Source organism: Amia ocellicauda, chromosome 4, assembly GCF_036373705.1.
Source record: "Amia ocellicauda isolate fAmiCal2 chromosome 4, fAmiCal2.hap1, whole genome shotgun sequence".
Classification (NCBI taxonomy): domain Eukaryota; kingdom Metazoa; phylum Chordata; class Actinopteri; order Amiiformes; family Amiidae; genus Amia; species Amia ocellicauda.
In genome coordinates this window covers 37716621-37734757 of record NC_089853.1, presented here as the reverse complement: position 1 = coordinate 37734757, position 18137 = coordinate 37716621, and the positions used below count along the sequence as shown (strand labels likewise).

At 38.7% G+C, this 18137-nt stretch overlaps 1 protein-coding gene across 1 annotated transcript; it reads right to left on the bottom strand.

Moving 5' to 3' along the window:
* Positions 1 to 4412: 4412 nt before the first annotated feature.
* On the bottom strand, positions 4413 to 17749 carry LOC136748812 (odorant receptor 131-2-like). Its single transcript, XM_066702860.1, has 2 exons — positions 16936 to 17749; positions 4413 to 4453 (listed from the first exon to the last, which is right to left on the bottom strand). Exons 1-2 carry the CDS (start codon positions 17747 to 17749, stop codon positions 4413 to 4415), a joined length of 855 nt encoding a protein of 284 aa, XP_066558957.1.
* Positions 17750 to 18137: the final 388 nt, after the last annotated feature.

The window sequence follows — 18137 nt, the reverse complement described above, 5'->3', positions numbered from 1 at the left end:
CAGGAATTATTTTTATTAGGATTGATCCCTCATAATGATTAATTGATTCTACTACAGGTGCTCCAAGTTTTTTTAATGAGAAATTGAATATCAGTATTTGCTGCAAGACAAAAAAAGGTAGAGAACAATCATAGCATCAATTGGAAGAATGAAAATACTTGCAAATTACATAAATGGAACGAGAATCCATATAATTTCATCTGCATGACTTCAAGCAAACAGACAATTATTAAATATTTGTCATTACAAATGAAGACCATACCTGATGTCAAGGGAAAACTCTAAAAAAATTAAACTATGATGTACTCAATTTTTTTGGTGAAACATTTTTACACTTAAAAATATTTAGTAAATTTGAAAGCTGTGAAATCATTTAAATATACCTTATGAATTGAGTAAATGTAAGTAAAAAATGTAAATCTGAATAACTACAATAAATACCATGTCATATAAAATCAAGTAGATATAATAAAAACCCTAAGTCAATTCAATAGTTACCCTAAGTTAAAACCACTAAAAAAAATGAGTAGATATAATTGAAAATTAGACTATTATTTAACAAAACAAATGTGCTACATTTACTAAATGTTTTTAACTAAATTTAATTTTAACTGAATTCATACTAGACTATTATCAAAAATAATTCATACTGAACTATTATCAAAATATATGTTACATTTACTTTGTTTTTTAAACTGTATTTACCCTTTACTCCAGGAGTACTTTATTTGAGGTCAATATACTGTATCTAATGAAACCAAATGATAATCAAAGCAACTGTACACACATTGACATTTAAATTAAACATTAATTTGTCAATTTCTACCAGTAGACATTGTCTAAATTCAACCTGCATTACTTTGCAAATTACACATGTAACAATGTCCACACTACAAACAGTGAGTTGAATTGAACTCCACATATTAGAAAGCAGTCTCTCAAACATGGCTCAAATGCACTGAACTGAAATTAAGTACAATTTAAGTCACCACACAACATGTGGTGAAAGTTACACGTAACACGTGAAAGTTAATATTAAGTCGTCGAATGATATCACCTAAAGGGAGCATGTACAATGAAAAAGTATAGGTCCGAGGACTGAGCCTTGTGGGACTCCGTACTTAACCTCAGTTAAATTTGAGTGGTTCTCGTTAATCTGTACATATTAGAGTCTGTTTGACAGATATGATTTAAACCATGACAGCACATTGCGAGATAGGCCAATACGGTGTATCAAGATTTTGTGGTTGATTGTGTCAAAAGCCGCACTTAAGTCTAATAAAATAATAACACTGGCGGAGGACTGAAACATGTCATTCAATACTTTTAACAGGGCCGTTTCTGTACTATGGCCGGAACGGAAGCCTGATTGGAAGCCATATGGCTCGAATGCACCGAGAACAGTGATACCTAACATTAATAAAGGTACAACAACAGCAAACAATACCAGTCCAAAATGCAAGTCTTATGCAAGCATTTCCAACATTTTGAGAGCATCTTGCTGAACAGTAGTCAGCAACTATGTATGCAGGTAATTTTTCAGTCTCTAAACCTTGGTTGAAAGGTTTCCAGGATCCAGCTCCAATAGTACTTTTTGGAATACCTCAAAACTGTATTTGAGATTCTTGGGTTATCTCAGATCCAAGGCATAGGTAAGTCCCAACAGATAGCAGCAGGCCCTGCTAAGATCCCCAAGACTGCTGAGGACAGTGACGCCCTCAATCACAATTCCTACATCAGTAGGTTCATCGCCTGACCCATCTTGGTCCCGCAGCTGGTAAATCTTCATGACTTCCTCTGCCAACTCCTCTTGTATACTGACAGGTGCATCAGCAGCATTCTGCAGACACTGTAAACATAACTGGTTAGAGCTTACTTTCAGCCTTCATGTTACAAGGCAGAGACACAGACACACAAAGAGCAATCCCTCACTGCTCACTCACTATGCTTTTCCTTGTATCGTGTCTCACAGTGATTACATTAGTTAAAATGTCAAAACTAACACTGTTAAAAATCCTGAAAACTGTTTATTGTACTAACCTCAAAGTCCTTGATCAATGCACTTGCATCTTCACCCATATGGTCAATGAGACATCGGATGACGACCTCACGTGTTCTCTGAATGAGGATTCCACTCTGCAGAACAGAAAGTCTTTCAACATCTAATAAAATGTATTACTCTGCACACAGAGTTTTGACTTGTTTAACTTTCACAAAGGAGAGAAATGTGAATGAGACAGGTGGAATTATGATTAAGGTAGTTAAGGAAGTCACTGCAGATGGGGAATACAATGTTAATACCTGAATTAGAATACTCATTTGTGCCCGATGACACTCTCCTGCAGCACCCTTCTACACTTGGAGCAGGGACAGCAGTTGGGGTGAAGAGTTGCAGAAAATATCAAGAGACTCTGTGTGTGGTAGAAGGTTGATTCTTTATTCCGGCAGCTGCAGGGGAGCCTGACCTGAGAAGTTTCCTCAGACAGTCTCAACAATTCTGTTACATTTGGTATTTTATGGGTTGTGTTCAAGGCAGAGAAGATAGTTCTTTCCTTCTTGATTGGTGCAAACAAGCTTACTAAGCAAATTGTAACTAATTAACAAGAGACATTTAAATTACTTACTACATAGACTTTATGAATGAATAACCTCTTGGTCAAGGATGCCAACTCAGCAAGTTTTGTTAAACAACAAGATGTAGTGAAAAAACAGAATTCAGAGCCTTAGAGATAAGATACAGTGAGGGAAAAAGTATTTGATCCCCTGCTGATTTTGTACGTTTGCCCACTGACAAAGAAATTATCAATCTATAATTTTAATGGTAGGTGTATTTTAACAGTGGGAGACAGAATAACAACAAAAAAATCCAGGAAAACGCATTTCAAAAAAAGTATACATTGATTTGCATGTTAATGAGGGTAATAAGTATTTGATCCCCTATCAATCAGCAAGATTGCTTCTGTGGACAGGTGTCTTTTATACAGGTAACGAGCTGAGATTAGGAGCACTCTCTTAAAGGGACTGCTCCTAATCTCAGCTCGTTACCTGTATAAAAGACACCTGTCCACAGAAGCAATTAATCAATCAGATTCCAAACTCTCCACCATGGCCAAGACCAAAGAGCTGTCCAAGGATGTCAGGGACAAGATTGTAGACCTACACAAGGCTGGAATGGGCTACAAGACCATCGCCAAGTAGCTTGGTGAGAAGGTGACAACAGTTGGTACAATTATTCGCAAATGGAAGAAACACAAAATAACTGTCAGTCTCCCTCGGTCTGGGGCTCCATGCAAGATCTCACCTCGTGGAGTTTCAATGATCATGAGAACGGTGAGGAATCGGCCCAGAACTACACGGGAGGATCTTGTTAATGATCTCAAGGCAGCTGGGACCATAGTCACCAAGAAAACAATTGGTAACACACTACGCCGTGAAGGACTGAAATCCTGCAGCGCCCACAAGGTCCCCCTGCTCAAGAAAGCACATGTACAGGCCCGTCTGAAGTTTGCCAATGAACATCTGAATGATTCAGAGGAGAACTGGGTGAAAGTGTTGTGGTCAGATGAGACCAAAATCAACTCAACTCGCCGTGTTTGGAGGAGGAGGAATGACCCCAAGAACACCATCCCCACCGTCAAACAAGTAGGTGGAAACATTATGCTTTGGGGGTGTTTTTCTGCTAAGGGGACAGGACAACTGCACCGCATCAAAGGGACGATGGACGGGGCCATGTACCATCAAATCTTGCGTGAGAACCTCCTTCCCTCAGCCAGGCCATTGAAAATGGGTCGTGGATGGGTATTCCAGCATGACAATGACCCAAAACACACAGCCAAGGCAACAAAGGAGTGGCTCAAGAAGAAGCACATTAAGGTCCTGGAGTGGCTTAGCCAGTCTCCAGACCTTAATCCCATAGAAAATCTGTGGAGGGAGCTGAAGGTTCGAGTTGCCAAACGTCAGCCTCGAAACCTTAATGACTTGGAGAGGATCTGCAAAGAGGAGTGGGACAAAATCCCTCCTGAGATGTGTGCAAACCTGGTGGCCAACTACAAGAAACGTCTGACCTCTGTGATTGCCAACAAGGGTTTTGCCACCAAGTACTAAGTCGAAGGGTCAAATACTTATTTCCCTCATTGACATGCAAATCAATTTATAACATTTTTAACAAAATCAGCAGGGGATCAAATACTTTTTTTCCCTCACTGTAGCTATATTTGAAATGAGAGAAATTATCTATACTGTTTGAGGGAGGCTGTTTCAGCTTTAACCAGGTCCAAAGAGTAACAGAGAAACAGTCAGCTTTAAAACTCTAGGAATGTGAAATGTATCTAGAAATATTAAATTTAATTCTAGAAATATTAAATTTAGATCTTCAGGGGGAATAGAAGTCCAACATTGACATGCATTTTGGCTCAAGATTCAGTGTGGTGATCCACTGAAACTCTGCGCTGACCTGAAAGATAAAGAGATGAGGAGAAAAGAGAAAAGAGAACTCAATCCAATGTAATTTTAATCCATCAAAAACTGAAGTCCATATAGAGATTAAATGGATGTAAGACTGTGACACATGCAGGTTTTCTGTCTGCAAGCTATGTGTTGACCACTCTGCTACAAACATTTAATGTACTCACTTGCGAGACATCAAACAAGGCAGGCCATCTGTCCATGATGTCTTTGATGCTCATCTGTAGACCGATGACAACATGTCTTCTATGTGCAAAAGTTCTGCACATTAAGTCTTCTTTGATTCAGAGATTGGTTGGTTTCAGTCCAGCCCTTGCTGCAGGATATTGTGGAAGAAATACAACTTTCCCTTTCTGTGCTTTCCTTATATTCTTTGCAGATGCCCTGTCATTAGGGCGCTTGTTCTTAAGTGAATTGCAGGTAACCTCAGGAAATCCAAGACTTCATAGCTTCAACCTATAATTTCCCATCTTGTACTTAAGACTATGCATCCATCCAATCCAGCCATTACAACTGCCTGGTTCTGTCAGACATGGGTGCTTTTTTTACTAAAGCCTCTGCCACCTCACCGATCTGAAGGCCTGTGGGGTAGGCTGTGTAGCTGTACACGTAGTCTGCCAATTTTTCCATGATTTCAGACTTGACCCGAGCATTGTTTAGCACAGTACCATCTTTGACAAATTCTTCATTGGCATTCCTCAGTACTGCCTCTGTTGCCACAGAGAAAAGTGGAATGATAATTTCCTCTGGCCATAATGCCCTATGAGGGCTTCCAAGAGGGGATAGTATAATAGTGTCTTGTGAAGACACTGATGTGCCATCTGTCTGGTAATCTGCCCTTGTATCAGTAGCAGAGCTTGAACTGTCATTCAAATTGCTTACATCTGTCTGGTTTTCAATCTGAGTAGTCAATGTAAGCACTGACGGAATGATCACAACTTTGATTGTCCCCCTGTGTTTAATCTGGGTGGTAGAATGGAGTGTGAAATAATCACCAAAGTCCTCATTCACATAATGCAGGGTAAAATCCTCAATGAGTCCAAATGTCTCCTTCAAAGTCTCATGTAACTGCTCCACAGTACTAGGAAGTCTTGAGGACAGTGTAGCTTCTCACTCCGGTGTTCTATAATACCTTTCAAGGCAATCAAATCCATCTGGACAAAAACAGAAAAATCAACAACCCAAATGAAGGTGTTGGACATTTAAGAGTGAGTCTTTTCATCTAACACTGGCAAAATATCAAGTGATATGTGTCACCAAGTTCACTATGCCGTAGCAGGGTCATTTTCCCAGAGTGGTCCAATATAAATGCCCTAAAATGTTCATCATACCAGCTGTTAAATAATTTTACAATGAAACTGAGATTGCTGTCTACAATTACAATCTGTGAAATCTCAACAAAATCCGGTAGACCACCAGTTGACCCATAAGGCAAAACCATCCCAGCTGCATATTTTAATTCCATGGTTTTTAACTACATTGGTCAACTTCACAGAGGTTTGTGTTGGATAAACTTCCTTGAAAGACTGCTGTATTTCCGTATCAAGTAGTTCTAATGGAAGAGATTATATTTTAGTGACACATATTGCAGGTTTTAAAGCATTTGCTTGAGAATAGTATCATCATTTGGTGCTTTGAGGCAAGTGACATCCATACATTTCTGAAGCTGTTCGTTTAAAGAAACTATGTTTTGCCTCAAAGTGCATAGTCCAGAGGCTAACCAAAGAAAAACCCTTTTATCAAATCAGGATAATGCTCCAAAAAATTGTGTTTTGGAGTTAATTTTTGCTCTGGGAAAACTTCCAACAGCCTGTGGCGATGTTCTGATATCAGTGTGTCTAGGTAGCAAATACTTTCCTCAGTATGAATAGGGGATACTACAAGCTCAGTAATATATTTTAAAGTCATGAGAACTTGTCATGCTGCATCATTCAGTGGTATCTTCACACCAATAATTAATTATAATAATCTTAATAATGTCCAGTTTTCATGTGCATTCCCCCAAAGAGACAAAATTTGTTGGGATGGGTTGGGGTCATAGGCGCCAAGTTTTGAAATTCCCATGTGGGGTTGAGTTACTAAACCGAAACAACCATGGCCACTGTCAGATTACAAAATCTGAGGTTAGCAAGAGGGGAGGGGCCGGCGGTGTATTCTGCGATAAGTGCGGTTTGGGGGGGGGTTGTGCTGACAGTGTTTTCTCCGAGCGAGCGAGTAAGTAAGTAAGTAAGTAAGTGAGCAGAGTCGCCGCAAAACCCCGAACGACCAGGGCGGGAGAGGAAGGGCAGAGGGAGACGGCAGAGAATTAGCCTGTGTGCACCATTGGCTTATTCGGTGGATTACAGATTGTAGAAAAGAAATTGGACAGGACCTGAGGATCCAGTGTGGAGGAAATCGGCACAGCAAATTGACGGCGAGAGGCTCCAAGGAGGCTGGTACTTGGAACCCAGGTTATATGTGTGATTAGATGATTAAATGAACAGAGCGTGGATACGGTTGTGAAGACCACTTTATTTCAAAAGGATGAGTGTTGCTGATCTGTTTTTCAGTGGTTAGGATCGGGGTATTGTATCGCCTTCTTTCTCCTATGCCAGAGAGACTGCCCACTGCGGTGACGGGGTTTACTGCTGTGACTGTACCTGAGAGAGAGACAGAGATTAATAGGTTGTATTCTTGCATGGTTGCACAGAGACTCTTGTGATCTGCATTGTGTACTAGGACATGTTCACTTTGCTTTATTTTGCACAAACTTTTTTTGCTGATCTTTTGCTTACAATACTCTGACTTCCTTGTCCTTTGCAGACATCATTGGTAAAGCCGAAGGGTTCGTGGCTACAACGGCGGCATGCACTTACCTGCGGGGCCCGTGGGTGGTCCCAGCTGTGGGGATAAATTGAGAGTCGGCGTCTAGGAATAGTAGAGAACTTAGTATATGTATAGTTTCTTAGTAATTTTCTATTCTTTTATATTGTTTTGGTGAGGGTTTTAGGATTTTAACGTGCCCTGTTTTATTAAAGGTATTTTAGTTAGTTTTAGGATTATTATTATTATTATAGTTTCTACTATTATAATTTTGTGATAGTGATTGTAACATGCTATGTATGTGGGACTGAACACACTTCGTGCCCGGTATCCGTTATAAATGGTGTAAAAATAAAACTTGTACCTACCTTACTCATCCGTGTTGTGGTGCCTTGGTGTCTGTCAAGCTGCTGGGAAGAGAAATATTATCACGGTGCCATAGCTCGTGTTCACATAGAAACTCCTATGTCAGGGGTGGAAACAAATTAATTCTAATCAAGACACATTTTTCTAGCAGCGACACATCGAGAATTGTGCATCCTCACCCGTTTCAATTACAGAGACCCACCGACACAGATCTGTGATTGACCAGCACCAGAAACTGCGTCTAGTTTGCATATATAATGTTGGTTGACCTGTGATTTTTCGCTGGTGATATGTGGTTCTGAACAAATATATGTTTGATTCCAACTCTGCCTGATTTCATGGAGATTTTGAGCTGTTTTTTTACTTAGAATGACTCAGAATCATGCATTTCAGGTCTCCAGTTGTCAAAATTTTCTGGGGGAGGACCCACAGACACCCCCGCCCTGAATCACTCAATCGTCTTTGCCCACATTTTTGAACACTAATTTTGTGCAGTGCACAGTGGAATAAAGGGTAAATGGTAAATACTTCAATCTAATAAGACACAAAATGCTTGAAAGTTTCTATTATGTTTATCTATATGACTTCAACAATCTTTAACAAATTAAAATGTAAGTGGTCTGAAACCGTTTTAATACTGATATATAAATGTATTAAGCATTTTATTTTTGTACTTTGTCAAATGAATGTACTAAAAATAAGCAATGGGGTATATTACTAATTCACAGGTGTGTGTGTGTGTGTGTGTGTGTGTGTGTGTGTGTGTGTGTGTGTGTGTGTGAGTTGGAAAGGGTCATTTGAAGGTATAACCCCACCCACCCCAGATGTCTGGACCTTGACCAAAAAAGTTTGACCCTGACACAAAATAATTGACTACCCCTGGTGTAGAACATCTGTTGGGTACCCTGTTACAAAATGGAAATAATTTCCCAGTTCCCTTCTTCACACCACAACAGTGTACCAGAGCAGGATTTCCCTTTACAGACTGAACATCATAGTTATCATAGTTCTCTTTTGTTCTTGGTGAAAAAGCTCCTGAATGCACTTCCTTTTGCTGATAGTCAGAATGGTCCCTAATACAAAACCTACAGATATAATGTCCAGAAAAGCTTTCTACAAGACCACTCAAATAATGAGCAACAAGATTGTCTGCTGAAACACAAAAAACAGTACTTCTGATATTTGTACCAACCTGAGGCAAAAAATTCCTGCCTTCTCCAATGTTGTGAGATCTTTCAAAAGAGGCTCCAGAACACTTTCATAGCCATTTTATTTTTTACATCATTTGCTTTACAAAGGAGAGCCAAATAAATTGATGTTAGCTGTAATCTCAGTTCAGGTGGTACATCAGCAAGTACCCCGTACACTGCTGTGACTTTGTGTTCCAAGAGGATTGCAGATTTCCAAGTCGTCTATGTAGAGTATAAGTGAAATACTGAACTCTTCATTAGCATCTGGATCCAAAATATACTCTACAGGCTCAATTACACTAAAGTTTTCCTTAAAATATTTTACCCTCTTAACTTTCGAAGAAAAGGGACCATCAGGACCAAAGGCTGCACTAAGAGGATTAGAGTGACAGTTTGTCTACCAATTCACTAACAATAGCTTCATTAACAGCACAGTTACTCTTTGTAAAAATATCACTAACTAACTTTGGAATATACTCAGTTGATGATATGCAGATACACTGAAGCTGTTCCACCAAGTCATCAACACATTTTCCAGAGACATAATAGATGCTTTCCAATTTGAACAAGAGAGAACCATTATTTGTCATTCTTCATATTGAAGTATCCGAACTAGTATCTACACTCACCTAAAGGATTATTAGGAACACCTGTTCAATTTCTCATTAATGCAATTATCTAACCAACCAATCACATGGCAGTTGCTTCAATGCATTTAGGGGTGTGGTCCTGGTCAAGACAATCTCCTGAACTCCAAACTGAATGTCTGAATGGGAAAGAAAGGTGATTTAAGCAATTTTGAGCGTGGCATGGTTGTTGGTGCCAGACGGGCCGGTCTGAGTATTTCACAATCTGCTCAGTTACTGGGATTTTCATGCACAACCATTTCTAGGGTTTACAAAGAATGGTGTGAAAAGGGAAAAACATCCAGTATGCGGCAGTCCTGTGGGCGAAAATGCCTTGTTGATGCTAGAGGTCAGAGGAGAATGGGCCGACTGATTCAAGCTGATAGAAGAGCAACTTTGACTGAAATAACGACTCGTTACAACCGAGGTATGCAGCAAAGCATTTGTGAAGCCACAACACGTACAACCTTGAGGCGGATGGGCTACAACAGCAGAAGACCCCACCGGGTACCACTCATCTCCACTACAAATAGGAAAAAGAGGCTACAATTTGCACAAGCTCACCAAAATTGGACAGTTGAAGACTGGAAAAATGTTGCCTGGTCTGATGAGTCTTGATTTCTGTTGAGACATTCAGATGGTAGAGTCAGAATTTGGCGTAAACAGAATGAGAACATGGATCCATCATGCCTTGTTACCACTGTGCAGGCTGGTGGTGGTGGTGTAATGGTGTGGGGGATGTTTTCTTGGCACACTTTAGGCCCCTTAGTGCCAATTGGGCATCGTTTAAATGCCACGGCCTACCTGAGCATTGTTTCTGACCATGTCCATCCCTTTATGACCACCATGTACCCATCCTCTGATGGCTACTTCCAGCAGGATAATGCACCATGTCACAAAGGTCGAATCATTTCAAATTGGTTTCTTGAACATGACAATGAGTTCACTGTACTAAACTGGCCCCCACAGTCACCAAATCTCAACCCAATAGAGCATCTTTGGGATGTGGTGGAACGGGAGCTTCATGCCCTGGATGTGCATCCCACAAATCTCCATCAACTGCAAGATGCTAGCCTATCAATATGGGCCAACATTTCTAAAGAATGCTTTCAGCACCTTGTTGAATCAATGCCACGTAGAATTAAGGCAGTTCTGAAGGCGAAAGGGGGTCAAACACAGTTTTAGTATGGTGTTCCTAATAATCCTTTAGGTGAGTGTATGTCAACATGATCATGTGATTCCAACACTAGAGAGTGGATTTCATTCTCAGTAAAAAAATGATGTTTTACAATCACATCAGTCTTAAAATCTTTCCATGAATAGGATTTGTGTTTTCTACTTTTGTGTGTCGCATAAGTCCCATATACGTTTGTCTTGAAATCACATCCATCAAAAGCACATTCTATAGTTTCATGTTTTTTCAAGTAGGAATAAATGTTGAAAATAGTCTTTTGTATTAGGATAAAATGAGTCACAAATTTTACATTTAAAAGATTGCACAACATCACACTCTTCAGTTTCGTGTGAATTGTGAGATCTATATAAGTGTGTGAGCAGCCCCCGCCCCCCCTTGTTTTAAAGGAGCAAGGACAGTTTAAATGAAGAAGCATATGACACCAGAACTCCCACACATTCAAGTAAAAAAATAGCCACACCCTCTCTTACTTTAAAAATAAGGTGGATAGTTAATGGAAAATGTATTTAAAATAAAATAAAAAAGAATTTAAAATTATGCAAAATTTCAATCCGCCTCTAGGGTCATATAAAATATCTGAACAATTCTTCCTGTTATAGCAATAGGCGTGCACAGCAAATCGGTAAACAGTCAATAAAAATGATTGGAGTTGCCGTGATCATAGCCAGCATCTGCAATGGCAGCAGACAATGCAGATGTAAAGGCATAATAGCCAATGTTTAATTCACATAATTAATAACAGTTTGTATGATTATGTCCTAGATATTTGTAACCAGTCACTTTGTTTCCAATAAATGCTCCCTGGCCAATGTAATCAAACTTCCTTAACTTGTATTAACCAAACTAATATGTTGGGATTCTTGTTTCACTGTTTACACATTTAATCCTTGAAACACTATAATAAATGGATGACATTTACCTCCAGTCGTTAAACAAATATTGAAAACATTTCACATGCTTGACCCAAAAAAATAAAAAAAATATCAACTTTACTTGTGCTATCCATCATCAAGTGTTCCCCCAAAATATGACAAAACATAAATTGATCAAGTAGGGCACTCCTCCTCTTAAGAAAATACATAAAATGCCTTATTAGAATAACGATGAAACTGTTTCATAAGAATAGGCATGTGGTGAACTGGGAAAGAAATTCAGCCCTGGACTTATCCGCTGGGACAGCTGCTTTAACCCCCCTGCCCCCCTTTCGGGAAGATTCGATGGAAAAGCTCGATATGCATGTGCATGTTGCGCAGTGTTAAAACAAGAATAAATTGCACCTTTTACACCCATTTTTAGCCAGCCTATTTGTATTAACCGTGCATTAGCTGAGCAGTTTGATGGTTGGAAAAAATAGACAAAATCAAGATGATTCTAACAGCACTTGCCCATTCCAGAAAGTAGTGAACTAGCTGACATATGACAGCATGGCGTCGACAGTATTCAGAAAATTACACCCAATAAAGTTGTGTATGGAAGGCAAGGTCAATATTTCATTACCTTTAGCTAGCTGGCTACTTAGCAGAATTGGCAAGGACTCTTGCAGGTGGTTGTCACCGCGGTGTTTTCTTGCTTGTTGTCGCCAGTGCCACATAGAAAAGCAGATGTACCTCTCTTTGCGCGCACGATTGTTAATTGTGTCCACATCAAGACGTTTAGCCGCCTAACTTACTCAATTTCTTAAATTGTTGTTAAAGATTAAAAATATTAATATGGAATGAGTAATAATTGTAGTCCTTGAAACTGATCAGTATAATTACTCCATTCTCCAATATTTTGATTGAAATTTACCAAAAGTATAAAGGATGTCTTAAAAATATATTTTGTTAGTCAAATGCTAATTTCTTTTTGTGAAATAAACTTCAATAATAGATGTAGATTTTAGACAAAATTAACTGCTGGATTTTTAGTCATTTCATTCGGTATGTCCAACTCAAACAATCACTTAAGTGATATTTGGAGATTTTATTAAGGTAGTATAGCTTTTTATAATTGTGATATTTACAAAGCCACTTAATTATTTTTTAGAGTGAATGGACTTGGCCTTCTCTGAATACACTAAAGAAAAAGAAAGTGACTGTTATTATAATCTTGCTATATTGGCAAAATTCCATTCATAAATGTAGTCATAAAAGTAAATCTTGATCCCGCTGCAAACCCAGGATCCGGATCAATGCGTTGATCAGTCATTGCTTGATCATGATGCCAATAATGCGCGTTTTCACTCTTTTCACGTAGTATACACAGTTTAATCTAAAACAAGTTATGTCTTGTAATCACAATGCTAGAAGCAGCATCACGATCGTTTTCAAAATAGCACTGATCTCTGAAATGGTAAACGTTCACACGATCATAATGAATACATCATTCAGCAATGTTGGCGAAATATCAGACAATATCACACATTACAACCCCGTACTTAATAGCATTTTGCTTTTTATTAAGAGATGTTTCTGTGAAATACAGGGGTCAGACTAAAACGAATGACAAAACGGAATGCCCATTGACTATAATGGGGAGTGGAATGCCCTTAGACTGCAATGGGGAAAACTGAAGGACGGTCTATATCTCCAAATCCCACACAGGAATCCTAAAATCCTGAATACACTTTCTTTAACATAACCGAATATGTAAAATAAAAGTGGAATGACATGGAATGACAGCTGCTTCCTATGGAATGACCTGGAATATCGAAAACGCACTGAAAACAGCACCAATAGGTCTGATTGCCTATATCTCCAAATCCTAGACTGAGATTCTACAACCCTGAATACATTTTCTTTAAAATAACCTCATATAAAAATAAAAGTGGAATAATTTCCATGGAATGACAGGCCTGGAATACTTAAAACACACTAAAAACATAACAGGATTGTATTCACACACACACACACACACACACACACACACACACACACACACATTGATTTACAAGCAGGTCTCAGAAATGAAATACTTTGTTGAAAGGCAAGCTCCGTGATACCACTTACTGCATTGACAACAATGAACCATGCCCTTTCTCATTTGATTGGTTAATTTACTTTCAAAACTAAACAAACGTTATCTACCGCAAAAAAAAAAAGAAAAAAAGAAATATATCACAATACTTCATATTTGATTACATAAAACCTATTGCTTTAATATAAAAATAGAATAAAATAGAAATTACTTATTGAATGTCAATTTCTATGAAGAAATGGATTAACAATATAATTTTTTGAACTATGCAAAGCAAATAAAAAGTTAATCAGTTAATTATCATAATGCTGTCCATGTCTTTATTGCTGTTCATGGCTTATTCATATTCTTTGTTATTAATATTTCTATGCAGACACTTTATTAAGGGTTATTTACAATTTTTTCAAGATATCACATTATTTTACATGCAGTTGCCCATTTACACAGTTTATTTTTTCAGATAAGGTTGAACTTGCAGTGTACATAAATGTAGATGACAGAATTAATGTATACAGCTCTGGAAAAAATTAAGAGACCACTTAACATTGATTTCTGAACTTGGAGTGGTCTCTTAATTTTTTCCAGAGCTGTAGATATGTTTAGGCCGTCAAACCTATTTGTGCTGTTTTCAGTGCATTTTTGATGTCCCAGGCCTGTCATTCCATAGAAAGCAGCTGTCATTACATGTCATTCCACTTTTATGATTTATATGAGGTTATTTTAAAGAAAGTGTATTCAGGATTTTAGGATTCCTGTGTGGGATTTGGAGATATAGACCGTCCTTCTGGTTTCCCCCATGGTAGTCAATGGCATTTCATTTTTGTCATTCGTTTCAGTCTAACAAATAAACTAACAATGAAGTTATATCAACATTTCTTTGTGTTCTAGGTAAGTTGGTATTGTGATTTTATTTGTTTTTATTTATATAAATATCAGCAACAGCCATTTAGAAATAATAATAATACAAACTTTTAAATCAATAGAACCATTACTTTATTGTTACATATCTCTGCACTCTGGCCATGGTTAGGGAATAATAATAATAATAATAATAATAATAATAATAATAATAATAATAATAATAATAATAATAATAATAATTATTATTATTATTATTATTATTATTATTATTATTATTATTATTATTATTATTATTTTCCCTAACCATTATTTCCCTAACCATTACCAATATATATATATATATATATATAGAGAGAGAGAGAGAGAGAGATTGTGAGTGAGTTAATGTTTGCTTGGAGATCATGTGACAACGCTTTGTTAAAAGTAACTATGTAACTTGTACTCCAAGTACATTTTAAATTAGCTACTTTTTACTTTTACTTGATTAGGTTTTATTAGTACTCTTTCCACCTCTGGTGATTACTTATGCATTAAATTATTTTCTGTTTTTTTGTATTTGTAATTAATTTAGAACAATTTGCTGATTATATTTTTCACTTTGACATTATGGACATTTCCTGTGTGGAACAGTGGCTAAAACTCCTGAATTAATCCATTCTGATTTCATGTTGTAACACAATGAAATGTGAAAAAGTCCAAGGGGGGTGAATACTTTTGAGAGCCACTGTAGGTGTAATGAGTATGAGTATAGCCACTGTATGTATATGGTGCTGAGGAATTTCCCCCCTATGTAAACATCTTATAAGTTGGTTTCTGTTGTCAGAAACAGGCTGCCTTTCTGGAAGACAGGCCTAACAGAGGAGACGCTTTCGTACTGTTGTGCCATGTTGTATTGTAGGCTGGTGAGTGAAATAACCACCTAACCTAACAGCAAAGTCTGCACAAACCAGTTATTAGTCCTTAAAAGAAGCTGGGTGTTAATTGTATTTATTTTATGTTTATTAAAGGTTGTTGACTTCATAAATGGCTGATGTCATCAGAAATGTTGAAACCGATCCACCAGGGCACATGCCTTAAATAAACTCTCCCTTTATATTTCAAATCCTTCATAAACTAGAGGACAAAATTATTACAGGAAATCAAGAAGCATTTCAACACACTATACGATTTTAAGTGTACTATGCATGATGAATGGAGAACATTACCAAGTTTTTTCAGTGTGTGAATGAAGGGCAGTGCCATGCTATTTGTGCCTCTGTATGATTTCATAATGATTGTCTGTTGCTGCTGCTTCCTGAGAGATTACCCAATGACAAAGCAGACAGAGCAACGTCCCCCGGAGGGGGCAGCCCTGGCGGTGCTCATGTAGAACAAGGTGAGGAAGATGAGAGAATGATGGGGAGGGCAGTGTGTGTTACACAGGCTTCATTGTGTAGTGCTTCTACCAGGGGGCTCCCCTTGATGCATCAGAAAAGTCTTTGCAGAATCTGATGTTTTTTTATGTTTAGGGCACAGTCATGTACAATGGGAGAGAGTAAGTGTAGCAGATGCGGGTCGGAGCTCCCTGCCCAGGATTTGAACCCCTCCGAGCGCTCCGCACCACAGCGGCTCCAGCGCAGTACAGTGATAAGCCCTCTATGCTAAAATCCTGGACCTCCTACCATGGGAGGCTTAACACTGTACTACATTTTACTGAGGGGTTACGTCACTTTGTAACGGGCTCATTATACACGGATGAGCCCCGTTACATAAGGACAGAACAGGCCAATGACATAGACAAGAATTCACAAGGAAATAGACTAAGCATGACAAGACAGATCAGATCAGCTTTTCTTAAGAATAAATAACTCAGAAAGACACAAGCTTCACTGTCAACTATGTAGCTGCATCTCCATCATAATGCTGCCCCTATAAAGGAGCCACTTGAGATAGATCAGCGTTTCTGAGAATCTGCTGAGGCTGAAGCACAGGAAACATTTGCGATATTTTTTTCAGACTTTGACAGAATTTTATTTTTAAATATTCTTGGTAACATGCATATATATACACATATACATATATATATGACATGTTTCTAAATTATAACATAATTTAAGCTTTCACCTTGCTTTTTTATTTTGCTTTTACAATAAAAATGCTAGGTATGATTAAATGTTTTAAACACGTATTTTTCATAATGTTTTTTCTTAATAGCATAACCAGAATTGTTTTTGATATCTCCTGAAAGAAAACATTTCATGCCACTCTAAAGATAAATTGAAGCTTTTCAAATGATCTGAAAATGCATTTAATCATTTCTCTAAAGGCTGAAATCACTTTTTGATAATTTTGCATCCCCCCTTCTCAAACGAAAAAAACTAACAGTGAGAAATAACCCTTTGCTTTCCACAATTGCTACACAATTGCATAAACTACAGAGTAAATCAACTATTTGAATTAATCGATTTTTAAAAGGCAGGACAAGCGGATTCTTTACTGGGCTCCACAGGTTTCTGAAAACAACCCATGTGCCCCCTCAGGTGCTTCCTGAAGTTCCCGTCTCTCAGTCCATAGATCACTGGACTCAGCGCTCTGGGGATGATGTACACCAGGTAGTACCGGACAAAGTGTGAGTCCAGGAGCAACTGTGGGGGCAGAGTCCTAAGCAGGGTCTCAGTGAAGGGGGCCACGAAGGTCAGCATGGCGAGCAGCAGCTGCAGGGCGTGGAGCAAGATGGTGTTGCGTGCTTTCTTAGCAGAGTTCTTCTCCGAGGAGCTGGCAGACCGAGCGGCGATGGCAATCCGCAGATACGTGGACACTATGACCAGCCACACAACTGAAAAATATATAGACTTTGTGAAGTTCCTCTTGGTTACCTGATAGGAAACCCGGAAGAAACTCTCTCGGATGCAGTAGATCGAGGTGCTGAAGAAGCTTGTGGGCTCCACCGCCAGGACGATGAAAAGGTCAGAGATGGGTGAAATGGAGCCGATGAGCCAGATGACTGCAATCGCCATGTAGGTCCTGCGCAGGCTGCAGATCTGCGAGTGGCGCAGAGGGAAGCAGATAGCAACGTACCTCTCTAGGCACATCACAGCCAGGTTCAGGGGAGTGTTCAGCGTGGTGGTGACAGCCAAGATCAGGAAGAAATAGCAGACTGGGACCAACATCATGGGCTTCATCTCCAGCCAGATATGTAAAGTAATAGCAACGCTCAGCTCCAAAAAATCATTAATCACCATGTGAACAAACAGGACGTAGCGCGAATTCTCATAGAATACAGGATGTTTAAAGTAGGTGAAAGCCAGCATCCCGTTAATACAGTTAGTAACAATGTATGTGGCCACCGTAACAGTTGCTTTGGCAATGGACCCTGGCACCATGGAAATGTAATCCTTAAAGAAGGCAGGGTCATTGACTGACACATCTGCAGAACCATTCATTACAGCAGCTTAGCTGGATCTGCGAGACAAAGACACAACAAAGGTGGTCCGAATGTTGTGAACTCAGAAACACTTGCACTGCGTTGCCAAGCAGTTACTGCATACATTCATGGACACTTTAACTGAATTTATAACAGTGTATTTCACGATTGTTCCTTTAAATATGATTGTTTTATGTTCTTTTTCATGTTTTGTTTTCCATAAAGCTTTCAAATCAGTGTCATGCATTGCAAATCATAATGAAATTGTGAAAAGC